Source organism: Oryx dammah, unplaced genomic scaffold, assembly GCF_014754425.2.
Source record: "Oryx dammah isolate SB20612 unplaced genomic scaffold, SCBI_Odam_1.1 HiC_scaffold_8, whole genome shotgun sequence".
NCBI lineage: Eukaryota > Metazoa > Chordata > Mammalia > Artiodactyla > Bovidae > Oryx > Oryx dammah.
The window spans coordinates 49954002-49980146 of record NW_024070192.1 but is presented as its reverse complement, the minus strand read 5'-3'; the positions used below and the strand labels follow the sequence as shown (position 1 = coordinate 49980146).

At 36.6% G+C, this 26145-nt stretch overlaps 1 protein-coding gene across 1 annotated transcript in view; it reads right to left on the bottom strand.

The window, feature by feature from the left end:
* Positions 1-26145, bottom strand: part of BCAS3 (BCAS3 microtubule associated cell migration factor) — a 598439-nt gene that overhangs the window by 433231 nt on the left and 139063 nt on the right. The window contains exons 9-11 of the mRNA XM_040244470.1: positions 22759-22866; positions 21933-22009; positions 2505-2581 (exon numbers count right to left, since the gene is read on the bottom strand). Coding sequence (XP_040100404.1) covers positions 2505-2581; positions 21933-22009; positions 22759-22866 — 262 coding nt within the window. The remainder of the gene's footprint in view (positions 1-2504; positions 2582-21932; positions 22010-22758; positions 22867-26145) is intronic.

The window sequence follows — 26145 nt, the reverse complement described above, 5'->3', positions numbered from 1 at the left end:
AAATCAAAATCTTCCTCTCCCAAAATATATTTTTTTAAATGCCTTAGATAATTTAAAACCACCCACCCAATAAAAACTAATGTGTGAACTTTTTATTCTTTTATTTTAAAATCAAAATTTTCTTCATCTCTGACATTAAAAAGAAACAATCCCTTAAGACAAGAGTGGCGAGGTATTTCCCAAATCACAGGTAATTGGTAAATATAGTTCCACATATGGGAAAAGAGAGTCTGGAAGGTGCTCATTTTAGCTAATGAAAAGAATCTCCCTCATTCACCCATTCACTCATTCATTCATCCACAAATACACATTCGAAGAATTATGAAAATTATCCCTCTGCTGCCTCCTGCAGGACATGCAAGGAAAGACATTATCTTAGAAACACTACCATCTTTAATCAAGGAAAACAAGCCATACCTCTTCAATTCAACTAAATCTGAGTCATCATTTCTACATAAACATAACTAAGCCGGAACTCCGTTTAAAACTTAGACCCACTGCAAAAATTATATTTGCATCTTAGGTGCATCAAAATGAAAGATAACTCAAGAAATTTCTGTAGTGCAAAACTCTTATCACAATTAAATTCTAGGAAATACTGGTAAGTGAAAAAAGCAGTATACCAAAGAACATATATATCTATACACACACACACATATATAAAATGTTATCTTTTCGGAAAGAAAGGGAAATATATATATATCAAACACATGATACAATATATAAGCATATGAATAAAATAAACAAAAATACATAATTACCTACCAAACAATACATTATTTATACATTATGTATTATTTGATACACAACACATAATTGAATAATACAATGTAACAACAATGGGCGAAGGCAAAAAAAAAAAAAGGGACAAAGAACAAACTAACTCAAACAACCTATGAACACACTATTAGATCTTATATCTTCAGTCTTAGGAAGTAATAGAGAGAATCGCAAAAAAAATCCTGAACTCTTTTTAGTTGGTTTGATTTTTGTAGCAGTGTGAGCAAGCAATTCTGCAATTCCTTTCTGTATTACAGAACTGAAGAGATGAAGAAGACGTGCTAATGTCATGGTCTCCTACCTGAAACAAAGGAAATGGGGGACAAACAGAGAGAATCCTGTGGAAATGCCAATGTGAACTCATTTCCAAAATGTATTATGCATATATGGAAATACATGGGTGCACAAATATGCATCTATGTATATTTGCCTATTTATGTGTATATATAGAAGTATGTTTGGGTATATAACATGTATGTTTGTGAACTCTGTCCACTGAAAGAGTCTAGAAGCAAAAAGACCCCAGGTACAGTAAACACGTCTACTGGACAAAGTTTAGGTATCTAATATCACTGTCAATTTAAAAGAACCAATAAAATCAGACAATTTCAGGCCTGAGACAGGGCAAGTACAAGATGCATCTGGACACAGACTTATGATAGTGAGCAAGGAAAGAGTATTTCTTTTTTAATTTTGATGAAGCCACAACACAATGTCACAAGAAGCAGACTAAAGGAGCTCTTGTTGATTGACTCTGGGACAATCTGAAAACCGAAATAATTACAGACAGAAAAATATTAAAAACCACTGAAAAAAAATGAATCCATGAGCCCATATCAAAAATACAGATACAGTAAGATTTTTAAAAGATGGGGAAGTTCTTGATTATAATAGAGAGCCAAATACCTACTGGTGGAGAGTGGAACTGGAAAATCATTGACTTGGAATATTCGTAGGAAAGACTGATTCAGGCAAGAATCATCGATGGGTGCTAAGCTTAGGTAAGGCTAAGATTTTGATGAAAAGTAGGATGTAAGCCTGCTCTTTCCAAATTATCTCTTGGTTAACAAGAGCAAAAAAAAAACAGTGATTATTCAGTATGGAAACTGGACAAGACCCTGACAAAATTAGCATCACCAACAAGGAACAGATGTGTATCGTGTACCTCCAGATGTGATGCTGTGGGAATTACGGAACAACCCCTATGCACTGTTCCAGCCAGAAATACAGAACCCGGTTATAATCAAGAGAAAACATCAAAAAGCTCAAAAGAAAAATCATTCTATTAAAAAGAATAAGGGGCAGAGGTAGAGGGTTGTTACCAATCTTGTAAAAGACAAAGAAAGAAAGGGACACTCCTACAAAATATAATACCTGATCCTAGACTGGATGCTGCACCACAGGAAAGAAGCTTTTTACAAATGACAAGATAGGGTTAATTGACAAAATTGGAACAGGGACAGTATAACAGATAAAACTAATTTATCAACATTAAATTGGCTGATAAGTATTTTGGAGGCCCTGAGATATATGCAACTTACTCTGAAATGGTTCAGAGGTTAAGCTGAGTCGAGAGTACATGGGTACAGCTTGTTGGACAATTCTGTGGTGCCCAATTAAAACAAACCAAACTAGTAAGGTACACATTCATTACTAGCTATGAATTACCTTTGGAAAACTCAATACTTGCTCTATAACAATATTCCAACATGGGCTCTGCTTACCTTGTTTTCTGCATAAGCAAGCCAGCGACTCCCAAGAGCAATAGGATTCATGTTGGGTCCAGGACAAGGGTAGCAGCCTGAAATATATCGAAGGGCAATATTAAGAAATTTCTTAATAAATTTTCTGTTGGTACATCCTATTTTGATGCCATAAAAACAGAAAAATCAAGTGCTTTTTTTTTTTCCCAAATCTCACTTAAAATTCTCATAACCTAGCTATTATTTTAATAGCTCAAAGAGGTTCCTTTTTTTCTTCCTTGATAGTTTCCTTTGGATTTTGACTCTGTTCCAGTAAGAAACAAATCTGGGAAGAATTGGTATTCGCTTTTTGCAAAAATTGGGCATTTTTAGTTATTCCTAGAATAAGAGAGAGAAGCCAAGAAGAACCATATAAAGTTCATAACCCTACGGTTTCAAAAGTCTAGCAAAATCATTTGAAGAAGAAAGAGAAAGCATACAATTGACTCTGGAATTTAAGGGCAAAGAAAAGGAAGATGTACACCTAAAATGAAATGACATAAATATGGAAGGAAGGAGGTAGTGGAAGTACCTTAGGTATGGGGCCAATGGGGAGAAGAAATGCACACAGGGTGCATGAGTACATGCTGGGAACTAATTTACACAATCCTGAGCATATCCTTTAAGCATCCAACTTCATTCTTCTTGCTTTCAGCCAAGCCAATAACAAACTGGTAGAAAGGATTATTTTGCAGTTCTCTTCCTAAAAAAAATTAATCCCATATTCCTGACAGTGGACACCCATACCATAGAAACACCAATGCCATCTTCCTGAACTCCACTGAACAACACATGGCACAATTCAGTCAAGTAAGTGGTACCTGTCATCCTTGAGGCTCTCATCTCCCCTCCTGACTATGCCAATAAGTCTCTGGGCATAATGTCCTCATCCACCAACTACACAGAACAATATTTCAGTGGCTCACAGAACTGCTTTTAAAGGACTACTCCAAAGGAGATTGGAGAATCAAAGGACACAAAAAGGCTAACCTAAAGAATTTTAGGTCTATCATTCCACAAGTATCTCATTAATATTTCACAAACACTTTTCTCTAAAATGTACACTAGAGCAAGGGCCCCAACCTCCAGGATTCTAATGCCTGATGATCTGAGGTAGAGCTGATGTAATAATAATAGAAATAAAGTGCACAATAAATGTAATGTGCTTAGATCATCCTAAAACCATCCCCTCTCCCCAGCTCGTGGAAAAATCGTCTTCCATGAAACCAGTCCCTGGTGCCAAAAATGGTGGGCACTAGAAGATCAAACTGAGGTTATCTGTTTCACAGTTTGGGGCTCTATTTGGAATCTAAATTAATATAATGAGACAGATAGGTTTTTATAAAAAAATAACTTTTCTTACCATGGCAAAAAAAAAAAAAAAAAACAACCAAACTACACAAAACACATGAGCGTAATTGGAAAAAACAGCATAATTGGGAATAGCTTGAACAGCACACCTGAAAATATCTAACCCAGCAGAAAGTCTCAGTCTAGTACTGATCCTGAGAGGGAGAGAGCTATCAAGGCATGAACAATAATTAACTACTTTGACTTGTACTGTCAAAAATAAAAATAATTTATATGTTCAGTAATATACTATCTTTTTGCTTTATTTTCTATCTTCCTCCCACTTGATAAAGCATTTGTGTCTTCTGTTCACAGCTAAATCTCTACTGCCTAAAATAATACCTGACAAATAGCTTAATAAAAATGCTGAATAAATTAAACAATGTAACTAAATATTAACCAACCTTAATATTTATAAGGCATAGAGGCAAAAAAGAAAAAAAAGTCATCTACTGAAGAAAATTTTTCAAATAGTGTGCTTGCTTACTCTTTAGGTTAGGCTTTCTGTGTTCATTTTAAAGCCATTTTTTAAATAGAACTCTTCCTTAATTGTCCATTTGTGCTTCCCTGAATTCAGGAAGGCTTTTGAGTAGCAATTTCTGAACTGATACTGCTGTTGTTTTCATAACCACTAGAGAAGTACAAGTCACCGCTGTTTCTGGTACCCTTTAGTTTTCATTTCAGCTCCTTCAACGCCATCAATTTTGAGTTTACTTTTCTTTTCTTTTTTTTTTTTGGCTACACTGAGAGGCTTGTGGGATCTCGATTCCCTGATGAGGGATTGAATCTGGGCCTTTGGCAGTGAAGGGCCTAACCACTGGATTGCCAGGGAATTCCCTGAGTTTTCATTTTTGAAGACGATGTGGAACTTATAAAGAAGATATGACCCTAAAAGAAACTCCAGAGAAGGGTCTTTGGGTGAAGACATAGAAACTTGGAGAGGAGTTCTTAGCCTGTTCCATGAACCTCTCTGGGTGTCCCTCAATGTGGAGAAACCTTTCATCTTTAACCTAGATGTTTTATCATCGGTGCTGTATAGATGGAGAAGTCCAGAGACCACTGTAAAAATAAAACCGAAAACCAGAAGCAGGAGGCTTAAGTCCAAAGCTTGAGAACATCAGAGAACTCCTGAATTTGGGGAACATTAAGCAATAGGAGCTCATCAAATGCCTCCATACCTACACTGAAACAAAGCTCCACCCAAGGACCAACAAGTTCCAGAGCAAGACATATCACACAAATTCTCCAGCAACACAGGAACACACCCCTGAGCTTCAATATACAGGCAGCTCAAAGTTACTCCAAAACTTTAGACGTCTCATAACCCATTACTGGTCACTCCACTGCACTCCAGACAGAAGAAACCCAGCTCCACCCACCAGACCTCCAACACAAGCCTCCCTAACCAGGAAACTTGACAAGCCACTGATACAACCCCACCCACAGTGAGGAAGCTCCACAATAAAGAGAACTCCACAAATTACCAGAATATAAAAAGGCCATCCCAAACGCAGCAATATAACCAAGATGAAGAGACAGAGGAATACTCAACAGGTAAAGGAACAGGAGAAATGCCCACCAAACCAAACAAAAGAGGAAGAGCTAGGGAATCTACCTGAGAAAAAATTCTGAATATTGATAGTGAAAATGATCCAAAATCTTGAAATCAAAATGGAATCACAGATAAATACCCTAGAGACAAGGATTGAGAAGATGCAAGAAAGGTTTAACAAGGACCTAGAAGAAATAAAAAGAGTCAATATACAATGAATAAAGCAATAAATGAGATCAGAAACACTCTGGAGGCAACAAATAGTAGAATAAGGGAGGCAGAAGATAGGATTAGTGAAATAGAAGATAGAATGGTAGAAATAAATGAATCAGAGAGGAAAAAAGAAAAATGAATTAAAAGAAATGAGGACAATCTCAGAGACCTCCAGGACAATATGAAACGCTCCAACATTCGAATCATAGGAGTCCTAGAAGAAGAAGACAAAAAGAAAGACCATGAGAAAATCCTTGAGGAGATAGTAGTTGAAAACTTCCCTAAAATGGGGAAGGAAATAATCACCCAAGTCCAAGAAACCCAGAGAGTTCCAAATAGGATAAACCCAAGACGAAACACCCCAAGACACATATTAATCCAATTAACAAAGATCAAACACAAAGAACAACTATTAAAAGCAGCAAGGGAAAAACAACAAATAACACACAAGGGGATTCCCATAAGGATAACAGCTGATCTCTCAATAGAAACTCTTCAGGCCAGGAGGGAATGGCAAGACATACTTAAAGTGATGAAAGAAAATAACCTACAGCCCAGATTACTATACCCAGCAAGGATCTCATTCAAATACGAAGGAGAAATCAAAAGCTTTACAGACAAGCAAAAACTGAGAGAATTCAGCACCAACAAACAAGCTCTCCAACAAATTCTAAAGGATATTCTCTAGACAGGAAACACAAAAAGGGAGTATAAACCCGAACCCAAAATAATAAAGTAAATGGCAACGGGATCATACTTATCAATAATTACCTTAAACGTAAATGGACTGAATGCCCCAACCAAAAGGCAAAGACTGGCCGAATGGATACAAAAACAAGAACCCTCTATATGCTGCTTACAAGAGACCCACCTCAAAACAAGGGACACATACAGACTGAAAGTGAAGGGTTGGAAAAAGATATTCCAGGCAAATAGAGACCAAAAGAAAGCAGGAGTGGCAATACTCATATCCGATAAAATAGACTTTAAAACAAAGGCTGTGAAAAGAGACAAAGAAGGCCACTACATAATGATCAAAGGATCAATCCAAGAAGAAGATATAACAATTATAAATATATATGCACCCAATATAGGAGCACCACAATATGTAGGACAAATGCTAACAAGTATGAAAGGGGAAATTAACAACAACACAATAATAGTGGGAGACTTTAATACCCCACTCACACCTATGGACAGATCAACTAAACAGAAAATTAACAAAGAAACGCAAACTTTAAATGATACATTAGACCAGTTAGACCTAATTGATATCTTTAGGACATTTCACCCCAAAACAATGAATTTCACCTTTTTCTCAATTGCTCATGGAACCTTCTCCAGGATAGATCATATCCTGGGCCATAAATATAACCTTGATAAATTCAAAAAAATCGAAATCATTCCAAGCATCTTTTCTGACCATAATGCACTAAGATTAGATCTCAATTACAGGAGGAAACCTATTAAAAATTCCAACATATGGAGGCTGAACAACATGCTTCTGAATAACCAACAAATCACAGAAGAAATCAAAAAAGAAATCAAAATATGCATAGAAACTAATGAAAATGAAAACACAACAACCCAAAACCTGTGGGACACTATAAAAGCAGTGCTAAGAGGAAAGTTCATAGCAATACAGGCATACCTCAAGAAACAAGAAAAAAGTCAAATAAATAACCTAACTCTACACCTAAAGCAACTAGAAAAGGAAGAATTGGAGAACCCCTGAGTTAGCAGAAGGAAAGAAATCTTAAAAATTACGGCAGAAATAAATGCAAAAGAAACAAAAGAGACCATAGCAAAAATCAACAAAGCCAAAAGCTGGTTCTTTGAAAGGATAAATAAAATTGACAGACCATTAGCCAGACTCATCAAGAAGCAAAGAGAGAAAAATCAAATCAATAAAATTAGAAATGAAAATGGAGAGATCACAACAGACAACACAGAAATACAAAGGATCATAAGAGACTACTATCAGCAATTATATGCCAATAAAATGGACAACCTGGAAGAAATGGACAAATTCTTAGAAAAGTACAATTTTCCAAAACTGAACCAGGAAGAAATAGATAATCTTAACAGACCCATCACAAGCACGGAAATTGAAACTGTAATCAGAAATCTTCCAGCAAACAAAAGCCCAGGTCCAGACGGCTTCACAGCTGAATTCTACCAAAAATTTCGAGAAGAGTTAACACCTATCCTACTCAAACTCTTCCAGAAAATTGCAGAGGAAGGGAAACTTCCAAACTCATTCTATGAGGCCACCATCACCCTAATACCAAAACCTGACAAAGATACTACAAAAAAAGAAAACTACAGGCCAATATCACTGATGAACATAGATGCAAAAATCCTCAACAAAATTCTAGCAATCAGAATCCAACAACACATTAAAAAGATCGTACACCATGACCAAGTGGGCTTTATCACAGGGATGCAAGGATTCTTCAATATCCGCAAATCAATCATTGTAATTCACCACATTAACAAATTGAAAAATAAAAACCATATGATTATCTCAATAGATGCAGAGAAGGCCTTTGACAAAATTCAACATCCATTTATGATAAAAACTCTCCAGAAAGCAGGAATAGAAGGAACATACCTCAACATAATAAAAGCTATATATGACAAACCCACAGCAAACATTATCCTCAATGGTGAAAAATTGAAAGCATTTCCCCTAAAGTCAGGAACAAGACAAGGGTGCCCACTTGCACCACTACTATTCAACATAGTTCTGGAAGTTTTAGCCACAGCAATCAGAGCAGAAAAAGAAATAAAAGGAATCCAAATTGGAAAAGAAGAAGTAAAACTCTCACTGTTTGCAGATGACATGATCCTCTACATAGAAAACCCTAAAGACTCTACCAGAAAATTACTAGAGCTAATTAATGAATATAGTAAAGTTGCAGGATATAAAATCAACACACAGAAATCCCTTGCATTCCTATACACCAATAATGAGAAAGTAGAAAAAGAAATTAAGGAAACAATTCCATTCACCATTGCAACAAAAAGAATAAAATACTTAGGAATATATCTACCTAAAGAAACTAAAGACCTATATACAGAAAACTATAAAACACTGATGAAAGAAATCAAAGAGGACACTAATAGATGGAGAAATATACCATGCTCATGGATCGGAAGAATCAATATAGTGAAAATGAGTATATTACCCAAAGCAATTTACAAATTCAATGCAATCCCTATCAAGATACCTGCGATATTTTTCACAGATCTAGAACAAATAATTTCAAGATTTGTATGGAAACACAAAAAACCATGAATAGCCAAAGCAATCTTGAGAAAGAAGAATGGAACTGGAGGAATCAACTTGTCTGACTTCAGGCTCTACTACAAAGCCACAGTCATCAAGACAGTATGGTATTGGCACAAAGACAGAAATATAGATCAATGGAACAAAATAGAAAGCCCAGAGATAAATCCACACACATATGGACACCTTATCTTTAACAAAGGATACAAGAATATACAATGGAGTAAAGACAATCTCTTTAACAAGTGGTGCTGGGAAAACTGGTCAACCACCTGTAAAAGAATGAAACGATCACTTTCTAACACCGCACACAAAGATAAACTCAAAATGGATTAAAGATCTAAATGTAAGACCAGAAACTATAAAACTCCTAGAGGAGAACATAGGCAAAACACTCTCCGACATAAACCACAGCAGGATCCTCTATGATCCACCTCCCAGAATTCTGGAAATAAAAGCAAAAATAAACAAATGGGACCTAATTAAAATTAAAAGCTTCTGCACAACAAAGGAAAATATAAGCAAAGTGAAAAGACAGCCTTCCGAATGGGAGAAAATAATAGCAAATGAAGCAACTGACAAACAACTAATCTCAAAAATATACAAGCAACTCCTGCAGCTCACTTCCAGAAAAATAAACCACCCAATCAAAAAATGGGCCAAAGAACTAAATAGACATTTCTCCAAAGAAGACATACGGATGGCTAACAAACACATGAAAAGATGCTCAACATCACTCATTATTAGAGAAACGCAAATCAAAACCACAATGAGGTACCACTTCACACCAGTCAGAATGTCTGCGATCCAAAAATCTGCAAGCAATAAATGCTGGAGAGGGTGTGGAGAGAAGGGAACCCTCCTACACTGTTGGTGGGAATGCAAACTAGTACAGCCACTATGGAGAACAGTGTGGAGATTCCTTAAAAAATTGCAAATAGAACTGCCTTATGACCCAGCAATCCCACTGCTGGGCATACACATGGAGGAAACCAGAATTGAAAGAGACACATGTACCCCAATGTTCATCGCAGCACTGTTTATAATAGCCAGGACATGGAAACAACCTAGATGTCCATCAGCAGATGAATGGATAAGAAAGCTGTGGTACATATACACAATGGAGTATTACTCAGCCGTTAAAAAGAATACATTTGAATCAGTTCTGATGAGATGGATGAAACTGGAACCTATTATACAGAGTGAAGTAAGCCAGAAAGAAAAACACCAATACAGTATACTAACACATATATATGGAATTTAGAAAGATGGCAATGATGACCCTGTATGCAGGACAGCAAAAAAGACACGGATGTGTATAGCGGACTTTTGGACTCAGTGGGAGGGGGAGAGGGTGAGATGATTTGGGAGAATGGCATTGAAACATGTATAATATCATGTAAGAATCGAATTGCCAGTCTATGTCCGATGCAGAATATGGCACACTTGGGGCTGGTACGCGGGGATGACCCAGAGAGATGTTGTGGGGAGGGGGGTGGGAGGGGGGTTCATGTTTGGGAACGCATGTACACCCGTGGTGGATTCCAATGTATACCAAAACCATTACAGAACTGTAAAGTGGAAAAAATAAAAAATAAAAAATAAAATTAAAAAAAATAAAAAATAAAAATAAAAGAAACTCCATAGGTCATACAAAAATACAAGGTACCAGCTTTCTAATTTGCTGCTCACTGTTAAAAGAGATTTTTTCTGTGTATTTCAGAGTTTAAAGGATGGTGTATGGAAAACTTTGGATTTCTGAAAAATCAGCTTCTGGGTAACTGTGATGTTACTATAATCACTGAATGCATATTATGGACATATACATAGAAAAAAGGACTTCCCTGTTGGCTCAGCAGGTAAACAACCCACCTGCAATGCAGGAGACACAGGAGATGGTTCAATCCCTGGGTCAGGAAAATCCCCTGAAAGAGGAAAAGGGTAACCCACTCCAGTATTCTTGTCTGAAAAATCCCATGGATAAAGCAGCCTGGTGGGCTACAATCCAAAGGGCTACAAAGACTCAGACATGGCTGAGTGACTTAGTATACAATATAAGCAAAGACAACATACTTTAACATATATATCACACAGTATTACATAGCAATTTCATGATTACACTCCCATCTAATTCACACCAAAATGTACTTTATCTGCATGCCAATATAGGAGACATGGGCTCGATCCCTGGGTTGGGAAGATCCACTGGAGGAGGAAAATGGCAACCCACTCCAGTATTCTTGCCAGAAAAGTCCCATGGACAGAGGAGCCTAGCAGGCTACAGTCCATGGGGCTGCCAAAGAGTTGGATACAACCTAATGACTAAACAACAAATATACATATTTCACATACACTTTCAGAACTGGAGAAAAGAGCATAAACATGGTCTCTAAGAAAATTTCCCCTTTTAAAATGTAATGTAAAAAAAGAACCAAATGAAAACCAGAAATAAACACCTGTGAATTGTGGCATTATATTAGAGGTGACTAATCTTTTGAATTTTAAAGTAAACATGTGCTTAGCTGCTCAGTCAAGTCTGATTCTTTGCAACCCCACAGACTGTAGCCTCCCAGGCTCCTCGGTCCATGGGGATTCTCCAGGCAAGAATACTGGAGTGGGTTTCCATGTTCTCCTCCAGAGGATCTTCCCAACCCAGAGATTGAACCCAGATCTCCTGCATTGCAGGCAGATTCTTTACCATCTGAGCTACCATTTAACTCAATTCTGATAACAGTTTGCCTCAACAGATCCTAATAAGTATATTTGCTTTCCAAATACTAAAGAATATTAATATGGAAAATGTAGCTTACAATTCTTCATTTCACTTTTTGAGTCAATGTTTTTAGAAAGCCAGTGGACCTCAAGAATTAGAGTGTACTGGAATGAAAGCAAACTGTTTTTCTGCTCTCCAAAACACATTTTACAGCCAGAATCAGCAGACCATCAGCCTCTCAGCACTATCCCAACTTTATAAGCATGACTTCTTTAAACATTAACCACTGACTCCAACTAAACTTGAAAACAAGTGAAGGAAAACAACAACAACAACCTAAACCTCTATAATACTAGGACTAATTCTAACAAGTTTACAAGGTTTGTGAACAAAGTAAAAGAGAACTGGATATTAAAAAGCCTCAAGTTTACAAATTTAAATAAAGGTAAGATTCACGAAAAACCCCGCAACATGAAGATGATTCCATAACTAAAAGACTGATGCAATTTTACATGGCGTTCTTGCAGAATAGGGGCCCTAGTGGAGAGAAGGCCTGAACTTATTTTGAAATACAAAGGATTTAACTACTCTCTGTAATACCCTGCTTTATTTTCCTTGAAAAGAACAACTCAAAAGATTTCACACCTTTTTGGAAAAAGCAGATGTCTGCACTTATGATCAACCGACTTTCAACAAGGCTACCAAGACAAATCAATGGGGAAAGAATAGTCCTTTCAACAAATGATGATGGGCCAACTGGATATCCACGTGCAAACATATGAAACTGAACCCTGACGTGGCACTGCATACAAACTGGAAATGAATCAAAGACTAAAGCTAAAGCTTGGAACAAAACCGTGGTAAATCTTCATAACCACAGGCAATCCTTTCTTAGTGCAAGCCTGCTCAGTCATGTCCGACTCACTGCAACCCTATGGACTGCAGCCAGCCAGGCTCCTCTGTCCATGGGATTCTCAGGCAAGAATACTGGAATGGGTTGCCACTCCCTTCTCCAGGGGATCTTCCTGACTCAAGGATCGAACCTGGGTCTCCTGTATTTCAGATTCTTTACCATCTGAGCCTATTACATGTAGGTCTGTGACTCTTTCTGAGTTAATTATTGTGAAGGATGAATAGTCTGAGTCTAGATTCAGTTTCATGCCTATGAATGTCCAGGTGCTCAGCACCATCTGCTGAAGAGACTATCTTTGCTCTATTATGCTACCTTTGCTCCTTCATCAAATACTTATTTCTGGGCTTTCTATTCTGTTCTGTTGATCTATTTATCTGTCCTTTTGCCAATACCACACTGTCTTGATTACTGTAGTTTTATAGTAAATCCTAAAGTTAGGTAGCAACATGGAGGAAATTTTATATTATTAAATAAAATAAGCCAATCTGAGAAGGCTATATACTATGATTCCATCTATATGACATTCCAGGAAATCCAATGGTTGCTGGGGGTGGGGGGTGGGTTGGGGAGGGCAGAGATGAACAGGCAGAGCACAAAAGATTTTTAAGACAGTGAAAATATCCTGCATGATATTACAATGATGGATATACAGCAATACGCATGCACACATGTGTGTTCAGTCATGTCTGACTCTGCAACCCCAAGGACTATAGTCCCCCGTGGAATCTTCCAGGCAAGAGTATTGGAGTGGGTTACCATTTTCCTCCTCCAAGGGATATTCCTGGCCCAGAGACTGAACCTACATCTCTTGTCTCTCCTGCACTGGCAGGCAGATTCTGTACCACTAGGGAACCATATATGTCATTATACATGTATCAAAGCCCAGTGATGTACAACACCAAGAGTGTGTCCTAAGATAAACAATGGACGTGAGTGATAATTTTGTGTCAATGTAGGTTCCTCAAGAGCAAAAAATGCACTACTCTGGTGAGGGACGCTGACAATGGGGGAGACTATGCATGTGTGGAGCTGGGGGCATATGGGGAATGTCTGTGCCATCTGCCCAATTTGCTGCGAATGCAAAACCACTCTAAAAATGTAATACTCTACTATGTTCAGTGAAGGACACAAAGTCACAAAAGACCATACACTGAATGAAGTTCAGAAAGGACTATAAAAACCCCTCCATAAATACCACTTCAGAGATTTATTTGACAATCTTACTGCTGATTAATGACCCTCTTAAGATTCCATGAGCTTTGAATTTAAAACTTGATTTCATTTTTCCTTTATTTTTTATGTATGCAAAACAGTAATGCCATTCAATGGCTCAATGGGTGAGAATTATTAATATGTGCACAGAATAGGGAAGCCATGCTATTTCATGGCACACATCTTTAGAATCCACTTCATACTGCATACCTGCCCGGGCTACAAAACATCATGGTAGCCTAGTCTTTTGTATATTTATGAGAACCCAAAAGAATAGCATTTTAACTTGATCTGGTCTTAGATGCCACATTAACCTGCCAATCTCTCCTTACGGAAGTTACAAGCTTCCTTAGAAGCATAAAAATAAAGGCTCCTCTTCTCAAAATTAAAAATAATTTTGCATTTTAAAGATCCTTTAAATACATCCCTTATTCACCACTAACATAAATAAAGAATACACACTGTAACACTAAGAAATAACAATAGGATTGTAAGGATAAATTTTCCTCCTCAAAGCAAAAACAGAAGCCAATGGAAAGAGTTACTTACTACACAATACTTTGGTCTCTCTGGACTACACAATACTTTGGTCTCTCTGGAGACTTCGTATCTGAGTTTAAATTTAAGCACACTGGAAATGACTGCTAATGACATCTATCAGTCTTTGTCTTTTGTTTTCTTAATCATACGTGGGTTTTGGATTTCCACATCAGACAGCTGCTCAAGGCCACCTTTTCTGTTGAGCCAAATACAAAGGCGTCTCCTTTCTCATCACATTGGCTGCATTCCCTTTCCAGCTCTTTATCGGCTCTCTTTAGCTGACCTTTCCACCCTTTGGCACAAATCCCCATGATGCTTTCTCTGATGAACACAGTTGTGTCTACTTACTTTACAGACTCATCACTGTATTCATACCCAACTCAGGCAATCACAATTGTATTACACAAGAGCTTTTCAAACTTTTCGAGAAATTAAATGCTTGCATGAACAAAACAATATCCTCATTAATAATTTCTCACTCTACATGGGCTTTAGTACTAGTTCTTTAAGAACTAGAAACCATTCAGTGGGGGTTGGGGGGGAGAGGACTACACGGCACAGGAAAATGGACTACCACATATGCTATTCTCAGTATGCCCATCAGCTCGCCTGTTCCCCGGGCGCTATATCCTGGCTTACAAGCATGAACAACCCAAATTTGGAGAAATACATATAACCTATACCATGCTTCTTTCGACCTCCCAAAAGTTTCAGTCTGCTTAAAGGAATGGGGGAGAGGGGAAACTGCAAAAATTGGGGAAAAACAAACTTCTTTAAAGTCAGAAAATGGCTCCATTTGTTCCTTGTTTTTAAACATTAAGTCTTGCTCAATTCTGCTCAAAACACTGATAAAAATTTCTTAAGGTACAGTTGCATTTCAAAGAAAAGAAGCTAAATTTCTTGAGAAAAGCATGACAAATATCATCAATCTTATGAACCTAACATTACTCAAATAAATCTGGTCTACAGGGTTTTCAAATAAAATAAAATAACATGTAACCAAGAGTGCAACACTTCTTAATGGAAGTATGAAATGGGGTATACTACTGGCCAGAGTATTCGAGATGCAAGGTTTGGGGGGATCTGTTATGAAATGCTACAATAAATAGCAATCGGAGTGTAAGGAAAATCACAAACTTTTGTCGTTTTTGATGCTTTCTGAAGTTCTTTTTTTAATATAACCTACAATACATATTTAAATACGATATAAAGAAGCAACCAAGTCAACTAAGTAAACATATGCATACACATAAGCAGTACTCAAAACAAAAGAGACAGGATATTATAGAATCCCAAAAGCCCCTACTCACACCCCCTCTTTCCAGGTTACGCAGCATTCTGCATTCTGACAGCTAGTTGGAGCTGATGGGCATACTGAGAACAGCATATGTGGTAGTCCATTTTCCTGTGCCGTGTAGCCACATAAAAAGCATCTGACTGCAACACTAAAAAAATCTGGTGATCCTTCCATATCTCTTCTTCCCATCATGAACAATTCATGGAATACAAGAGAGACTAATAGCTTAATAACACTTGTTCAACTAATATTTTAATAATACTTGTTCAGTGGTTCAGCAATACAGAGGGAAGCATTCAGGACTATATAACAAAGATTCTAAAAAAACATTAACTAAATAAAAAGAATAAAAGCATTAATGTCTCTGCTTTTTCATATATTGTCTAGGTTGGTCATAACTTCCCTTCCAAGGAGTAAGAGCCTTTTAATTTCATGGCTGCAATCACCATCTGCAGTGATTTTGGAGCCCCCAAAAATAAAGTCAGCCACTGTTTCCACTGGTTCCCCATCTATTTCCCGTGAACTGATGGGACAAGATTCCATGATCTTAGTTTTCTGAATGTTGAGCTTTAAGCCAACTTTTTCGCTCTCCTCTTTCACCTTCATCAAGAGGCTTTTTAGTTCCTCTTCACTTTCTGCTATAAGGGTGGTGTCATCTGCATCTGAGGTTAGAGACTCAAGAGCTGATCATTACAAAGATAAATATTTTCAAACACACTCAATACTTTAAAAAAGTTCTGTCCTTATTCCAACCAGAGAGAGAAACTTCATTCATATATGCATTCATATATTCATTCCTTTAAATACTCGCCAAATTTATGATTCCCAGATCAAACCTCTATCACTTTCTCTAGAGATGAGCACTGATCTTCTACAAATAATTTTCCTTCTCATCTGATTACTTTTGACAGAGTTGCACTAGGTTCTCAACCATTTTGACAAACTAAAAATCCTGGAAAACAACCACTGATGCTTTGAAACTTGAAATAGTTGTGATAAATGTTTTCATATTATAAGGAGCAAAATAAGCATCGGAAATATTTTTAAGTTAGCCAGAACATAATGTATATATTTTACCTTGCATGATGGACCTTATTTTCTTAAACCAAATCAAGATGAACAACTTTGTTCTCAAGAAGATTACAATAGGGTATCAAAGAAAGAAGGAGTAGACAGAAAACACATACAATAAGACAGAAGGTAAGTGTCTTAACAGAGCAAGAGATAATACTATAAGAGCATTCCCAAAGGGTACTGGGTAACAAAAGAGATCTCTAATCAGATAAATCTGGGAAACACTGAAATGTAGTAAATAAATTTAAACAGATTAAAATGTTAATCACCACTGGTATCCTCCAACAGAAGGCAGCATTTCCTAAGTCTGTTTTACCAGGGCATCCCGATTTACACAGCATGTTGAAGGTCTACTGTTCTGCAGACAGATTTGGGAATTGCTATCTTTGGGGATTTAGGAGGAGAGGCTACTTTAAACTAAGGGGATCAAGAAATACTTCATATAAGAACTAATATGCACACTGGGGCTAGAAAGACACATGGGATTAAGTCACTATGGGGAGACAGATGGTAGTGAAAAGGCCATTTCAGGCAGGGAAGCAAAGCACCAAAGCATCTCCAAAAGCTGAGATTCGTGAGTGACTCAAAGTAAAGGTAGCATAAGCGGCATGGAAATGGATTGTAGAAACAAAAGATGTAGCAAGGACACTGGATTTTGGTAAAGAAAGTTTATCTATGTCAAAAACCTTGGGAGTTCAGTTGGAAGGGATGCACAAGTTTATACTTGTTGACCAAAGTTAAATCAAGTATGGCCTTTGTTCAAATCAAAAGACCTCAGTTTAGACGACAAGTTACTTGACCATTTGGCAATACAGAAATAAGGATTCTGCAAAATGAATGGTAAATCTATGACTTCAGTAATTTAACAAAATACAATATTTTGCCATATCACTAAATGACTACATTTATCAAATATGCAAACTTATGGAAAATCAAAAGTGACTAAAAATTCACCTTTCTATAAGAACTGCATAATTTCAAGTAAGAAAAAGAAGACATATTATACTCTATCTTTTTCTACTTAAAAGTATTTTTGCTCTTATTTCTACTATAAATGGTTTAATTGAGAAAGTACAGTCAAACCCCATGTAAATATGGAACATCTTTAATGTGCCAGTTTCTATATTGATCCTGCCAACTGATTCAAGAGCTTTGTGTATTTGCTGTAAGATGACCCAAATAAGGATATTCCAAAAATAAACTCTCCTACTGTAAAATCTCAGACTGCAAAACACTCCTCCAGTAAAGCTGCAAATATCATTAACCTGCAAAAACAAAACTTTTCTTTTTTAATTATAACTGCAGCCTACAGTGAGGTAGGATTTTGTTTAAATCTTATTTATAGATCCTTATACATTTCCATCACTCATTAGTAAAAAACAGACACATGTCAGCTGAAATAAATTTCACTCATATTTAGATATATACAATTAAAGCTACAGGCTATATGTACATGATTATATGCAAAATTCAATTAGACCATCTAAGCTCCACCTGACCTGCCTCTTGAGAAACTTGTATGCAGGTCAGGAAGCAACAGTTAGAACTGGACATGGAACAACAGACTGGTTCCAAATAGGAAAAGGAGTACATCAAGGCTGTGTATTGTCACCCTGCTTATTTAATTTATATGCAAAGAACATCATGAGAAATGCTGGGCTGGAAGAAGCACAAGCTGGAATCAAGACTGCTGGGAGAAATATCAATCACCTCAGATATGCAGATGACACCACCCTTACGGCAGAAAGTGAAGAGGAACTAAAGAGCCTCTTGATGAAAGTGAAAGAGGAGAGTGAAAAAGTTGGCTTAAAGCTCAGCATTCAGAAAACGAAGATCATGGCATCTGGTTCCATCACTTCATGGGAAATAGATGGGAAAACAGTAGAAACAGTGGCTGACTTTTCTTTTTGGACTCCAAAATCACTGTAGATGGTGACTGCAGCCATGAAATTAAAAGACACTTACTCCTTGGAAGGACAGTTATGACCAACCTAGATAGCATATTCAAAAGCAGAGACATTACTTTGCCAACAAAGGTCCGTCTACCCAAGGCTATGCTTTTTCCAGCGGTCATGTATGGATGGGAGAGTTGGACTGTGAAGAAAGCTGAGTGCCGAAGAATTGATCCTTTTGAACTGTGGTGCTGGAGAAGACTCTTGAGAGTCCCTTGGACTGCAAGGAGATCCAGCCAGTCCATTCTAAAGATCAGCCTTGGGTGTTCTTTCAAAGGAATGATGCTAAAGCTGAAACTCCAGTACTTCGGCCACCTCAAGTGAAGAGCTGACTCACTGGAAGAGACTGTGATGCTGGGAGGGATTGGGGGCAGGAGGAAAAGGGGATGACAGAGGATGAGATGGCTGGATGGCATCACTGACTCGATGGACATGAGTTTGAGTGAACTCCAGGAGATGGTGATGGACAGGGAGGCCTGGCGTGCTGTGATTCATGGGGTCACAAAGAGTCGGACACGACTGAGTGACTGAACTGAACTTAAGCTTAAAAATTACTATGGTAAATTTTGCATATTTTCTCCAATTAAACAGAGTACTATGAAAAGCCTACTGATTCTAATGTATCAAAGTTATTACAAAGCCTATCCTTTGAATCTAACTATGAAACACACAAATCTAATTATTTTAACTATCTCTTTATTATAAAGTTTAATTTTTTCTTTTAAAATTCTATAGTGGGTATTAAACTAATCAATGAGAAATCTATATAGTTTACTTATCCACTGAAAAAAACCAGCATAAATATGGAATCCTGTTGAACTGTGGTGTTGGAAAAGACTCTGGAGAGTCCCTTGGACTGCAAGGAGATCCAACCAGTCTATCCTAAAGGAAACCAGTATATTCATTGGAAGGACTGATGCTGAAGCTGAAACTCCAATACTTTGGTCACCTGATGCAAAGAACTGACTCATTTGAAAATACCCTGATGCAGGGAAAGATTGAAGGCAGGAGGAGAAGGGGACAAGAGAGGATGAGATGGTTGGATGGCATCACCAACTTGATGGACATGAGTTTGAGCAAGCTCCGGGAACTGGTGATGGACAGGGAAGCCTGGCATGCTGCAGTCCATGGGATCACAAAGAGTCGGACACAACTAAGTGACTGACCTGAACTGACTGAACTCTCCATTATTAACTTATTTACATATATTAATTTCGCTCTAGTCACTGTGACAACTGACTTCGTAGCCTAGCATTTATTACAAAGAAGGAAACTGACATCTATTAGCAAGTGTAATATTACTTCCAACATACAAAACGCAGTTCAGTTCAGTTCAGTTCAGTCACTCAGTCGTGTCCGACTCTTTGCGACCGCATGAATCACAGCACACCAGGCCTCCCTGTCCATCACCATCTCCCGGAATTCACTCAGACTCATGTCCATCGAGTCCGTGATGCCATCCAGCCATCTCATCCTGGGTCAGTGTTTAAATAAGGCTTAAATTTCAACACATATATTGCCATTTAAACAAACTATCTTAACAAATAATTATTGAAGAGTTCTCCCCAATTTAATACTCAGCTGAGGCAGCAAGAGCTATTCATAAGTATAAAATTAAAATGGACTCACGATAGAGATATCTAACTTTTCAGAAGCCAAAGCACATGTATCTTTAATCAATGATAAGCAACAGAAAAGTATTGAAAAGATGTAAAGACAAATGCTCAGGAAAAACTGGCATCATAATCTGGCTGTAATATTCATATTCTGTTCTAAATTATTCCTTTGTAGCCCACAAACTTGGAAGAAATGGAAAGATTTATACATGATTCCTCTATTTCTCTACTTGTTTTAATTCTAACAATGAGTGACATAATTATAAAGTAATATATTAATGCATAAGGTTTGTATAGGAATAAAAAATTAATATGCCCAAACAGACCACATAATATCCAAAGCTTACTATGTTATGTATATACAGCATTTGTGAATGAAGATGTTAGTAACAAATCTATGCTCCCCCAAAACTTTTAATTTATAGATGAAAAAATAGAAGATCCTTTCTAGGAATCTATATTTAATAATTATTAAGACATCAGTAAATTTCTGATCAGCACAATATTACTGACTGATAAGTAGGCCAATGTATTCATCATTCAAGAAATATTTAATGAGAGCCTACACTGTGCCAGCTAATGTCCTAGGTGCTGGAAACACTAATGTAAATGGTAAATGGTGTACATTACATCTTGTCACAAAACAAAAGATATCTCAGTGAACATGATCTCTAGTATTATCTCTGTAGATCTCTGAGAGAAATGACTAAAAGATCAAGGAGATGAGTTGCATACTGTATTCTTCTTTGTAGGCTACAAAATGATAAACTATACATTACAATGAATTATTATGTATTGTTATGTATAGTATATATTATGTAATCCATGCAATTACATACAGACTACAAGGTATTATCAAGAACATAAGCTCTTATCAGAAAGGAATAATGTCTACTACAAGGGCTTAATATATGGATAAACATCTGATAAGTAAGTGTGTAAATAGTTTTGATATTTCAGGAAATACAGTAGTATGACTGGGATTCCCTATACATAACAAAATTGATCTCCGTTCCAAAAGAACTATTTCTGCAGCATACACATAACAGAGTCTCTGAAAAAACAGCTATAGCTTTGATGGTCAGTGTTAGACATTAAAATGTAAACGAGGGAAAACTATTGCTTCACTAGAATGTATTTTTTTAAAAAAAAATCTAACTCCAGACTTCCTACAGACTCAGCCCTTGGAATTTCCAGCCTGCTGGACTGCCCTACGTGTGTGTGTGTGTCTCTGTGTGTGTGTATATGTGTATTTGGATTCAGAATCTGGGCTTATTTCTGCAAATCCAGGCAGAGTTGTAAGAGGTAGGGGAAAGAAAGAATACAAGACTGACACAGTTCCCTCATGAATGATAATAGAGTTACATCTACAAGTATGTTATGTTAATTAATTTAACAACATAGTTACACAGATCTAAATTAGTCACAACTACTCAAGGAGAATATACAAGGAAAAAGTGAGTATACGACAAAGCGTCTACAATAACATGAAGAAAACATGCTGTGGGCTGAACACATGTGCCATAAAACTGTACTACTAAATAAGGCATGCACAGAAGCAGAAATACAGTACCTGAAGAAGCAGGAAATACTGATGCCATGATTCCAATTAGCCTGCTGATTCTATCAGGTAAATAATATAAACTCAAAGGCATATAATAGGAAATAAATCAAGTTGATACATACTTGTAACAAAAAATTTTTTCGTGAAAGTACAGCTATCAAAGGCAGCAATTTTCTCCTGCAATACTACGACAAGGATCCTAAAATTAGAGGGAAAAAAATCATAAAAGAAAACGTTAATGTGAAGTTCTATAAACTGAATCATAAATAAGTTAACTCAGTATCTACCATAGCAATTTTTAAAAATCAAACACATCTTATAACATATAAGCTAGAAACATCTGCTTCTTAGATATAAAAATATAACCACAAAATCCTTAATATGATCAAGACAGATAAGATTAGAGGAAGAAAAGTGATAGGAGATCTACACCTCAAAATAAAATTTTATAATTTTATAATTTTATTTTTTTATAATATTTTAATTCATTATAAATCAAATGAACCTATCTTCATTAAGAATGTATGAAATCAAAAAAATGCTGGCTATTTACTAAAAGTGTTTTTCCATTGCTGGCTCAAAGTCATGGAATTAAACATAAAATGGATTTATACAACCTGTCACTTAAAATGACTATGGAATTTCCCAACACAAGACCAAAGAAGAGAGGGAGGGAAGGAAAACAGGAAGGAAGAAAGAGGAAAGAAGGAAGGAAAGGACTGAGGGAGGAAGAAAACTCAGACAACTGTTATTCAGTGTAAATGAGATATTTCTGCTTAAAGATATATTAAAATTAATCAGAATTTGTATTTTTCCCAAAGTCCAAGATTTAGAAATAATTAGGAAAAAGTTACAAGTTTTCAAAACTAAAATGCATCCAAAATGAAGCCACTTTAGAGTACTGCTACATGCTATCTTGTACAAGAAACATCTGAAATACTGCTTTACCTTTTGTTGCAATGGAGATCATAGATGGGCGTTTTAAACTGAATGGACTTGACCATCTCCCCAGTACGAAGTGAATATAAATCCACACAACAGTAAGGTGGACTTGTGCTACAAAAACAAAGAGTCATTATGCTTTAAAAGGTGGGAAGGCCAGTAACTTTTCTTGTTAACAATACACTCAAACCGATTATATATATATATATATATATTCCAATCAATTTATCTCAGGAATGCCAAATGAAAATAAATAATGAAACATCACTCAATTAATACTGTAGAACAGAAAAATTATAAGATGATCTTAACAAATAAAGTAAAGCATTTGAGAGAATTAAAACCAGTTCATAAGAAATATTTCATTAATCTGATAAAGGATACCAACCTTAAAACTAGTCAACAAAATTAGCAATCACAAAATTGTGAAATACTGAAATGTTCCACTCCAAAATAAGGAATTAGAAAAGAATATTTGAAGACTATGGCACTGTACACCATATAGTATGGAAGGTCTATGCATAAGAAATTACTACAAGAAAGAAAGAAAGCTACCATTATTTGCTGAGAACTTGATTGTATAAAACCCAGTAACACAAAGTTGCAATATATATACAGACAAACCTGATAATAATGTAAGACTAACCATTAATGTATGCATTAATATGTAAATTGATTACTACTATGGATTATCAATTAATATATGGATTTACCAAGGTCACTAGATAAAACATCACCTCTTCTATTATAAACTAAGGATAAACAATTATGAATGAGATCAAAGATACAAGTACTTGAATACCTCAAATAATTCAATTTCTAAAGGAAAGATTTCAATGCATTTACAGAAAAAGGAACAAAGCAAACAAAACAAAAAGGCCAAAGTGAATGGATGTATACACCATAGGCTGACCATTTCTAAACAGATACATTTCAAGCCTAATCAAGAATCTACCAGAAATGAGATATCATCCATATATAAACATTCAAAATAAGATTTAAACTATAAACACAGTGTGCTCCAGACACTAAAACAGATGATGAGATCAGTGTTTCCACCTTAATAAAGTAGGAAAAGAACCAGTTAAATCAAATTAAAGTGAAATGGAGGAATTAATACAAATCAATGAAATAAAACTCGGGAAAGCAAAAGAAGAAAATGAATGAAACTAAGCCTAATTCCTTGAAACAGCTAATTTGAATATTCCAGTATCTACAAAGGAATTGAACTCATAACTTAAAATTTCTTACAAAGAATTTCTTAAAAATGGCTTCATTTGAAAATTTTACCAATCCTTGAAACAAGTTTAGATATCCTATACAAATTCTTTTAAAGGTAGAAGAGAAGTCACCAACTTATTTTATGAGGCTGTAACACCTGATTCCCAAAATAAACAAATACTTCACAAGAAACTATATATACATTCACAATGTCTCATGAATATACATCAAGAATTCTCAACAAAATATTAATAAGTCAAATCCAGCAACACAAAACTAGATGAGATTCTTCCTAAAATAAAAGACTGTTGAATAGAAGAGAACTTCTTCAACCTGATGAGGGGCATATACAAAAAACCTACAGATAGGAGATCAACATTTCCTGAAAGATGAGGAACAAGGCAAAATCACCTACTCTTAACTTCAATAACCTCAGATACGCAGAAGACACTACCCTTATGGCAGAAAGCGAAGAGGAACTAAAAGCCTCTTGATGAAAGTGAAAGAGGAGAATGAAAAAGTTGGCTTAAAACTCAACATTTAGAAAACTAAGATCATGGCATCTGGTCCCATCACTTCATGGCAAATAGATGGGGAAACACTGGAAACAGTGACAGACTTTTATTTTAGGGGGCTCCAAAATCACTGCAGATGGTGACTATAGCCATGAAATTAAAAGACGCTTGCTCCTTGGAAGAAAAGCTATGACCAACCTAGACAATATATGAAAAAGCAGAGACATTACTTTGCCAATAAAGGTCCATCTAGTCGAAGCTATGGTTTTTCCAGTAGTCATGTATGGATGTGAGAGTTGGACTATAAAGAAAGCTGAGCACCGAAAAACTGATCCTTTTGAACTGTGATGCTGGAGAAGACTCTTTGAGAGTCCCTCGGACTGCAAGGAGATCCAACCAGTCCATCGTAAAGGAAATCAGTCCTGAATATTCACTGGAAGGACTGATGCTGAAGTTGAACTCCAATACTTGGGCCACCTGATGCAAAGAACTGACTCATTTGAAAACACCTTGATGCTGAGAAAGACTGAAGGCAGGAGAAGGGGATGAGAGAGGATGGAATGGTTGGATAGCATCACTGACTTGACAGACATGAGTTTCAGTAAGCTCCAGGAGTTGGGGATGGACAGGGAGGCCTGGCGTGCTGCGATTCATGGGGTCACAAAGAGTCGGACACAACTGAGTGACTGAACTGAACTGACCTACTCTTACCACTCCTGTTCAACAATAACAACAAGATTTAATTTTTAAATCTTTATGAAAATTCATAAAACATAGTTTGGGGGTACTTTGAATGTATAAGAAAAGAGGAAATCCTGCCACTTGACAACAACTTGGGTTGAGGGCATTATGCTATGTTAAATATAAGAAAAATACTGTATGATATAATTTATATAGTGAATTTAAATAAAAACTCAACTCAGGAAAAAGAACAGGGGCTTCCCTGGAGGTCCCATGGTTAAGGCTCTGAGCTTCAAATGCAGGGGGTATGGGTTTGATACCTACATCCCACATGCCACGAAACATGACCAAAGAAAACAAATGAAGTTTTTTCTTAATCCAATTTAAAAATTTTTAATAAAAAAGAACAGATTAGTAGATGCCAGAGCCCAGGTCAGGTGGGGAGGTATGAAACAGGTGAAGAGAGTAGAAAGGTACAAACATCCAGTTATAAGATCAGTAAGTCCTGAGAATGTCATGTACATCACAGTGACTACAGTTAACAATGTGTGTAGGTGTTCAGTCGTGTGCACCAACTGTTTGCATCCCCGTGGACTATAGTCTGCCAGGCTAGTCTTGTCCATGGAATTTTTTAGGCAAGAATACTGGAGTGAGTCGCCATTTTCCCCCTCAGGGGCTCTTTCCCACCCAGGGATCAAACCAGCTTCTGGTTTTTATGCCCTGGTCTTTTGGCTGCAAGGCGTGTGGAATCCCTGCTCCCAGACCAGGGATTGAACCCACACCCCTGCACAGGATGGTGAAGTCTCAACCATTTGATTGCCAAGGAAGTCCCTGGCCATAATGTTTTAAAAGATACTTTACTATGGAAGATACATATATAGTAACTAAGGGCTTGAAAAAGTGTCAAATATCACAAATTATCAGGAAAATACAAATTAAAACCACTAAGGGAAACCACTACTAGAACGACTAAGAT